General features: G+C 54.7%; 1 protein-coding gene across 3 annotated transcripts in view; it reads left to right on the top strand.

Moving 5' to 3' along the window:
• MAP2K3 (mitogen-activated protein kinase kinase 3) overlaps positions 1-8,668 on the top strand; it is a 33,448-nt gene that overhangs the window by 3,522 nt on the left and 21,258 nt on the right. The window contains exon 1 of one of the 3 annotated variants that reach the window (XM_086854523.1): positions 257-349. The exons of 1 other annotated variant lie outside the window; for it this stretch is intronic. In XM_086854523.1, the coding sequence (XP_086710649.1) occupies positions 334-349 (16 nt within the window). In that variant the 5' untranslated portion in view covers positions 257-333. Of the gene's footprint in view, positions 1-256; positions 350-8,668 lie in introns of those variants that run through there. One more of the 3 variants, XM_086854524.1, reaches the window with a different exon arrangement.

Below are 8,668 nucleotides of genomic sequence, written 5' to 3'. Positions count from 1 at the left end.
GTGAGGTGCGTGGGTTGAAGAACAGCGCAGGACGGGTTCCTCGGGGGATGCTCTGCGCCCCAACCCTGCGGGTTCCGCGGCGAGGCCACACCGGGGACACCGGGGACATCGGGGCCACCTCTGCTGGGGAGCAGCGCCGCCCGCCCGCCTCATTTACCCTCAGAGCCGCGCCCGAGAACCGCAAAGCTGTTTCCGCGCGGGGCCATAACCACGCCCCCCGCGCGGCGCTGGCCAATGGCGGCGCGGGGGCGGGCCCGGCGGGCGGTTGGCGGCGGGGCCGCGGCGGGCGGGACGCGCGGGCTCCGCTCGGGCCCGCCGGGCTCCCTCAGCGCCATGTCCCTGCCCAGAGGTACGAGCGGGGCTGGGGGGAGCGGCGGCCGGGGGTAACCGCGGGGCCGGGGCTAACGCACAACCCGCCGGGCGTGGGCTCCCCGCGGCTTTCCCTGCGCGGGCCCCGGCGATTCCGCAGGCCGGAGCCGGGTGCCGCGGTGGCCGGGGCTGCAGAGCCCTCGGTGGGGATGTGCGGAGGGGAGCGCGCTGGGAGGGAAGGGGCGATGCTGCGTTTGGCGTGGGGAGAGCGATAAAAACGGGGTTTGTTTGCTGCTGCTGGAGGCTTTCCGTGTGTTGCGTTTCCACTCGGGAATGGTGGGCTCGGAGCCGGGGGAGCGGAGCCCTCGGCACGGCTCGGCCGGGTGGGAAGGAGCGGGCTGGGATTGCGGGCCTGGTGTCGGTGCTCGGGCACGGCCCGGGGCCGGTGCCGGGCGTGCCTCGCTGTTTCCCCGCCGGAGAACGTGACCGTGTGTCACCGGTGATATTTATAGAGCGGGGCCGTGACTCAGGTGGCCTGTCCCCATCCCAAGGTGAGCACCGGCCGGCAGGTACCGGCCTGCCATGGCCGTGCCGGGAGGGATGGGGACAGGGAAATGGCTCTGCCGGTGTCCCGGGGCTCCCCGGAGCCGGCTCCAGCCGCGCCCGCAGCGCAGAGCGGACGGAGGAGGGAGCGCACGGAGTGCGGCTGCTGCCGCTCTCCAGCAGCGGAATAAAATTCCAGGGGTTTTCCCTGTGCGGGAATGATGCGCTGGAAACTTGAAGTCAGGAGCCATGTGAGCAGATGAACGCGCCTCCCGTGACTTTTTTCTTTCTCTCCCCCCCGTTTTTAAATGATCCGTGTCTTATCCGGAGGGAATGTGGACCTGAGTTTCCTGTTTGCTGTGTAAGCAGGGGGTGAATCAGCAGCGATTTACGGAGTTGCTGAGCGGAGCTGCTGACTCACAGGTAGGAGCACATGCCTCCAGCCATCCAGCCTTGGAAGGGATCATCCAGGCTTCTTAAAAGGCTGGGACACTTGAGCCCAGACCCTTCCTTGGCTGCCTGTGCCGGACCAGTGGATGTGTGGATGGAGGGACGAGGTGAGCCTGGCCCTGGGACCACTTGTGCCCCACAGGAGATGAAGCCCGAGCTGGGCCTGGAGGATTTTGGGGGAAGCAGCGTGGCTGACACCAAGAGATGATGCCTGGAGGAGGTTTGGAGCCGTTCTGTGTGTGCAGGTTTCTGTTGGTTGTGACAAGCTGGTTCATTCATGCAGTTAACCCTGATGTCCTGTGCTGGAGATGTCACACGTGTGCTGAGAGTTCCAAGTCCCCGTCTGACCTGAGCTCCTTTGCTTCCACCAGCACGAGGGTCCATCCTGGGTGTGTGTGTGTGTGTGTGTGTGTGTTACACACCTGCCTCCTCACAACCCTCTCATCCTGCCTCTCCTTGGCTTGCACCTGCCTCTGAGCGGGTTTTTCCAGGGATGCTCGCAGGTCTGAGTGTGTGCACCTGCTGCTTATGGCAGCCACTTTTCTCTCTTTCAGGCAGCCTGAATTTAAGCTGAATTTCCCTAGTTTTCCTTAGGGAATTTCAGTGAGCAATCTCAGGTTTCCTTTGCTGGTTCTCCTCAGGTTTGTATTGCCCAGGGTTGTAAACAGAAGCCGCTGTGCTGAAGCTCTTGGTTGGCTCTTTCTGTGACAGATGCCTTCCAAAACTCACCTGCCATCACTCTGGCTTAGTCACGGGGCTGTCTCCTGCCTCGGGAGATTTTTGGGATGCGTGGCTGGTCGTGACACTGGCGATAGGAATGGTGCTGGGCCGGGGCTTTGCTCTGCACTAAACATAGCTTGGGAGATAAACACCTTCTGGGGATTTTGTGAAGCTTAGGGAGGATTTCAGCTTTCTTCCTTCCTCTTCCCATTGCTCCTGTCTGCTTGATCCAAGTTATCTCGCAGCATCTTGTATGTGGGAGAACGTCTCTTGTGTTATCTTGCACTGTTGAGGCTGATGTTTACTCATATATGCAAAAATCTCCCTGTTTTCTCAGGTCACCCAAGTTCCCTCGAGCTGTGTCTCATGGCATGGGGTGGCACTGTAGGAAGGAATCGGGAACAAAGCTCTGGAGCTGTCCCTGTATCCTCCTTGTAGAGTTTTGCAAGGGACACAGCCTCTGGCTGCAGCTTGCAAGGTTTGGTTGGGCCTGGGTGTGATTTTCCAGCAAGGTTTGCACCTTTTTCAGTGAATGGATGCTGTGCACAGAGGGTGTTGTGTGCCAGAGGTTAAAGCGGGAGGGGATGAAGCTTCAGGGAATTTTCAGCCTTTGTGTGGGTGCAGAAACAGCAGAGGCTGCAAAGTCTGAGACCCTGGGGATACAAATCCAGGCTGTTGCCTTTTCCCTGGGTCTCAAGGTGTCTCTCCTGCCTATCCTGCACGTGGAAAACCCTGTGCCCATCGCTGGGGCTGTTGGCTGTGACTTGAGTGGCCCCTGATGCCCGGGAAGCCCCTTCTGGAGGGACAGGCAGGAGCGTGCCAGAGGCAAAACAGTTGTTTCCCAAAATCTTGGAGTTTGCTGGGAAAAGCAGCTGCAGGGAGGGAGGGTGAGCACATGGACGGGATCTGGAGGGAAAAAACCTTCTTGGCCTCCCCTGGCTCACCCAGCACTGGTGCCTGAGTAATTCAAAAGCAAGTTTTCCTTGGCAGGGAGATTGTCCTTTGGGAATAGAGGTGCTGTTGGGGAGAGGAATCAGGATCTGTCTGGAGCCAGGCTGTGCCTCTGGGGAGGCAGCTCTCCTTGGCCACAGAGGCTTGGAAAAATCAGCAGTGAGAAGTGCCAGGACCTGAGGATGAACTGGTGCTTGTTCTCGTGGCACATCTATTCTGGGTGGGTAAATAAGTGGTGGGGACGTGTCCCTGCCGTGCCCTGGTCGTGCCCTCCGTGGGAGCACACCACTGTTATGCAATTCAGTCTGTGAATCCAGCACTGTCTCATCTGCCATTCACACTTTTCCAGCTGCCATCCCCAAAAAAAGGCAGCTCTGCCAAAAATACACGTGTGGGTCGTGACCTGCTGAAGCAGTACTTTGGCTTTGGGCTCCTGTTGTGTCCAGGCAGAGCAGCCACCAGCCTGGTGTGAGTGGTTGGAGGGGTGAGAGCTCTGATCCCATGGAGCCAGTATTTAATTCTAGTTGAAGCATCACAGAGCTCAAATCCAATTAATTCTAACGATCCTGGAGAAAACACAGCACTTTTCTCCTGCCTTCCTCCTCTGCTGGCATAACGGTGGGTGCCTGGAAAATATCATTCTGGACGTGATAAATATTTAGCTGTGCCTCAGCAATCCATTTCCCTCCCTGGAGGGATGCTTCCCTGCTTTTCTTCTAGTGGATAATGAATCTCGTTGAAGGCTGATCCCTTTATTTTCCAGCTCTGAGTTGGAAATAAAGTGGTCCAGGGATGAGCTGGAGTTTCTTTGCAAAGGTGGTTGTTCTGGAGAAAATTCATCTGTGCTTTGTAGAGGCTCCCTTTGGGAGAAGCTTTCTGGTATTGGTGATTTTGTGGCCCAAAATGACACCTCTGCAGACATGAGGCTCGGTGGGTTTTTGGACAGAAGATGGTTTTTGCTTGTGTTGGTTAATAAGACACAGCCTGGGCTGGCTGTTTGCTGGGGAAAGAGCTGGGAGAGAGGAACTTGTGTTGGCTGGGGAGGTGATTTTACTCTATCAACAAAAAGTTTGGGGTTTTACTGGCATGACTCAGGATGGCTTGTGGGTACGTACGGAGCTGGATCTACCCGCTGCCTCTTGCTGACAAACCTCTGCAGCACAGGTCAAGTGTTAGTCAGGGATTTGGAGTGGGGGAAAGGGCAGAGAGGATTTTTTTTATGATGGAAACTGGAAGTTTCTGTTGTTTTTTTTCCACCTGGGAGATATTCCATCTCCTCACAGCCTCTTATCTGTGTTGGGCAGCGCTGCAGTGGTGCTGTGGCAGCGTTGTGGGTCCCAATGTTCCTTGTCCTGAGGAGCACTGGAATTACTGGGCACAACTGCAGCGATCTTGGATGTCACAGGGTTGCCTGGTGGCTCCAGTTTGCTGTGGATCTGAGTCTGCTCCCTTTTCTGGAGCTGGGACAGGGCTCCCTGTGTGCTCCTTTCTCTTGCAGCCATTTCTGTGCCCAGCAAAAGGCTGGAGCAGAGGTGCTGCTTGTGGGGAATGTGGTGGGTTATACATGGCCAAGGGGAAGGGCAGGATTTGGGGGTCCCAGGGGGTAGGGGAGGAAGGAAATCATTGCCTTATGCTGGGGACCTGCAGTGGGATGAAGGTGAGGATGACGTGGATCCTCTCCAGCACCCACTGAGCTGCCACAGCCTCCGTCCTCTGGCCTGCTCTGTGCCCAGGGAGGGGCACTGCTGAGTTGATCTCTCCTGTGCTCTAAACCTTAATTTCATCATTTCAGTTGAAAAGATTTTTTTTTTTTTAAAAAGATAAATTTCCACTAAAAACCTATCTTGAGTGTAAGAGGAGGCAGGATGAGGAGGAGACAACACTTACCAGAAATTGTTTGTGGGGCATTCACCTTTCCCTCCCCCCTCACCACCACCAAAGACAAATCTGGGTTTGGAAAGGAAGAAACCTCCAGAGTGCTCAATACAAGTAATTTCCCATCAGAGGCTGCTAACCTTAGCTGTGGTTTGGCACTGGCACCAGCCAAGCTGCTTGTGTCTGCTGGAGCTCTTTGGGAATACCTTGGACCTTTTTTCCCTGGGATCTGCCTGTTGAGCACCAAGTGCACCTTGTCACCAGTGTTCATCCCTGCTGCCTCCTCTCCCACCGTGATAGTGCCTTTTAGGAAACGTAAAAGCAACTTTTAATTCTTGTATTTCATTCCTAAAGGTACTGGAGATTTCTCATGAGGAATGGATAAATCCCTGCAGAGGGGATGGGGTCCTGCCAGCATCTCTTTGGTGCTGCCAAGAGCCACATCCTCCCTTAGCATCCGTGGGAGATGGGTGTGGATGGGACCAGCGGTGCAGGACAGAGGGACAGGAGGGGAAGAAATTGTCCTGCAGGGCCTGGCAGGTGACAGTCATGTGTGTGACAGATCATAAACACGCAGGGCTGGTTACGTGGATGGGCTGGGGGTGGTTTAGGGGAGGATGACGGGGTTATCTAGGGTGTGTCAGCTTGTCTGGGCTTGCAGGCCAGTTAGAAACTGCTTTGTGGTGTGTGTGTGTGTATGAATTCCCTCCTAGCCGGGGTCTCGTGGGGATGGCTGACGCAGCAGCCTGGCTGTGCTGCAGGGGTTGGCTGCAGTGGGCTGAGTGCTGTGGATGTGTTCACTGGGGTGTGTTCACAGCAGCTTGGAGATGGCAGCATCCTCACCCCGCTGGCTGGAGGGCGTTTGGCACAGCTGGAGCAGATGTTCCCTGTTCCTGCACTCATCCCTCCCTGCAGGACACTTTTTCCAAGGTGGTGAAGGGCAAACACGCTGCACGATGGAGGAGATTTTTGCTGTAGCATGAAGATTTTGCTTTACTTGGTGTGGGAGTGGGAAAGTTGAGGCTTGAGAGGGAGATGATGAAGCAGCAAAGTGTGCAGCCCTTGGGATGGCCCCTCTGAATCAGCCCTGAACATTACAGGCATGGCTGCAAGGGTGTGTTGTGCTGCAGACACGGGGATGTCTTTGCAGCTTGTCACTACAAATGACGTGGCTCCTGTGCTCAGGGCCAGATGTGCTCACGGTCAGGGCTTTTGAGGAAAGCTGCTCTGCATAGTTCAAAATCCCCTGCTGCTCTGCACTGCTTGGTTTCTCTCCTGACATGCTGCCAAGTTGCACCCCAGCCAAAGCTGAGATGATCTCGTGCTGATACGTGGCTTTTGCTGCTCTTTGTCATCTTCCAAACACCTCTGAAAGGTGCTCGGGGGTAGGTGACAGGCCCAGCCCCACGTGCCTGTTTGTAAAACCCCCAGAAAATCCCTGCTGGCACGGGACAGGGCAGCGTCAGACACCTTTGTGTGGGTGCACGTGTGCTCAGCTGACTTCTGAGGTTTCCCTGGTCTCTCCAGAACTGAAATCCTCCAGCCTGTGCCAAATCTTCATCTGTTCCACCCGTGGTACTGACTGCCACCCCTGTGGTGCTCAGGGGAAAAAAACCCACGATGTAATTGTGCAGGAAGAAGGATGAAGGTGCTGGTGGATGGTGATGCTGCTGCAGGACCAGCCTGGACCTGACCAGCCCCTGTGCCAAGCTCTGTCTCTTTGGCAGCACCCTTTTTCCTTAAGTCTGGAAGCAGCTCCACACTGCTTTAAGGCTGCTGAAAAGAGGGATGTGGTGGGTGTTTTAGATGATCTGCTTGTACAAATCTCAGTGTTCACTCTCTGTTAGCATCTGCAGCCCGTTTCTCTCAGGTTTTTGGTTGATCCCTGCAATTGTTTGGCTGTGAGCATCAGAGGTGAGCACCAGGTGGCTGAGGATGGCTGGCACCAGCCAGGGCTGGGTTTGTCCTCGGAGCCCAGGATACCTGCAGGGCTGGGCTGTGCTGGGCATGCCTCTTGTGCCCTGCAGATGCTGCTTTCTTACCCAAGAGTAGCTTTTTTGCAATTTTTATTAATTATACCTGTCTGTGCCTTGGTTTCTTGACGGGTGGTGAGAGTGAAACGAGGCCTGGAGGAGGTAACCAAGCAGAAATTGTGGGTGAATTTCTAATTCTTATCAGCCTTGTGTGTGGTGTGCTAAGGTGCTCGAAAAACCACTTGGCTTTTCCTCCAGCAGCTCCCCTGTAGGTGTGATTTCTTTGTGTACATTCCAGGTATCTGTGAGAGTTTACCCTTAATTTTGGTATCCACAAAGGGTTTTGTGTTTGGTAACTGTGGGTTTCCCCATGGGGCTTTACAGCCTCAGCACAGTGAGGGAAACCGTGTGTAACCATCCCAGGGAGAGGAGCCAGGGTGTGTTTCCCTTGATCTCAGACAGGTTTGATGTTTCACACATCTCCTTCCAGCTCCTCTCCACGCGTCACCCCGCAGAGACAGCGCCGCTCCTTTCCCCAGAACACGGATGTGAGCCTCGCTCTTCTGGGAGAAAGGAGATTCTTAAAAATTGATTTTTCTCTTACTCAAATGGAAATGGTTCTTGGAAGCCATGAATGTGCCCCAAGACAGCTGCAGGCTGAGCTGGGCTGAGTCACTGCGAGCTCCTGAGCTGGGCTGGTGAGTCGGGACCAGCCCGGCTGTGGAGACCTCTGGTTTCCTGGGATGGAGAGGCAGCTCTTTAATCTGCCTTTACTAGGAAAAACCTGCAACTCTCACTTCCCTGAGCACTGGGAAAAGTGCAGTGTGATAGGTGGATATGAGAGAGTGACAAAAGGAGGGGAATGAAGATCCATCCCACCCAGAGGAGCAGCTGTGCCCTTCCTGCCACCACGTGGGACCGTGGTGGCAAAACACGTTTCCTGTGAAGCCCCTGCTTTTCCTCGCCATGAATCAAAGCTGCCATGTGGGTACTGGGCAATTCCACCAGAAAATAAGGAGGAGGTACATGGTGTGGGCCATGAGGATGGTGTGGGTAATGCCAGGAAAAGAGGCTGTGGGTCCAGCTTGTTGGGGCTGAGCTCTCTGTGTTTGTGTCTCCTGCCTGGTTCCCTGTAGTGGGGAAGGGATGGAATTGAATGTGCACCAAAAAGAGCAAAAATTTGGTGTGGGACAGCAGGAAATGTAGAGAATTGTACTGCAGCACTTGTCTGCTGCTTTGTGTAAGCTGCTCCAAAGGAAATAATCCAAGGTTTTCTCTGCTCCTGCACCTCAGGGATGTGGAGCTGGCTCAGTGCTGCAGGTCAGAAGTTTTCCTCTGAAGGAGTACAGGCTTTTTCCACCTGAGCTGTGGTGGCACCCTGGGAGTGGGGAAGCATTCCAGGTCCCTGGGGAATAATGTCACTGTGAACTCTCTGAGCAGCTGCTTGGCCTGCTGCTCTTGAATGTCCTGCCTGAAATCTGTGGGAAGCACCTGGGTCAGTCCCTTGTTTCTGCCCCTCTCCCAGAGCAGGCAGCTGTGAACATGAAGGGGATTTTTTTTCCCCCCATAAATTCCATTTTCATAGCAGGTGCCTGTTCTCTTACATCATCTGCAGAGATGACATCACTCTATCCCTGCCCAAAGCAAATTAGAGGGAGGATGGCAGAAATTTTTTCTTTCCCTTTTTTTTTTTTAAAGAAGCAGAGAGGGGAATACTTTGCTTTCTTGATAAGTTTACAAGGACACCTGGCAGTACTTGAATGATGCCAGTTTGGATAGAAGTCTTTTGATGCTGGAGTTGAGTTACTGCTGACAATTACAAAGTCAAACTATTCCCTTTCCCACTG

Source organism: Cyanistes caeruleus, chromosome 17 (genome assembly GCF_971803275.1).
Source record: "Cyanistes caeruleus chromosome 17, bCyaCae1.hap1.1, whole genome shotgun sequence".
Lineage (NCBI taxonomy): Eukaryota > Metazoa > Chordata > Aves > Passeriformes > Paridae > Cyanistes > Cyanistes caeruleus.
Note: the sequence above shows the minus strand (reverse complement) of the source record. Positions and strands in the feature narration are given on the sequence as shown.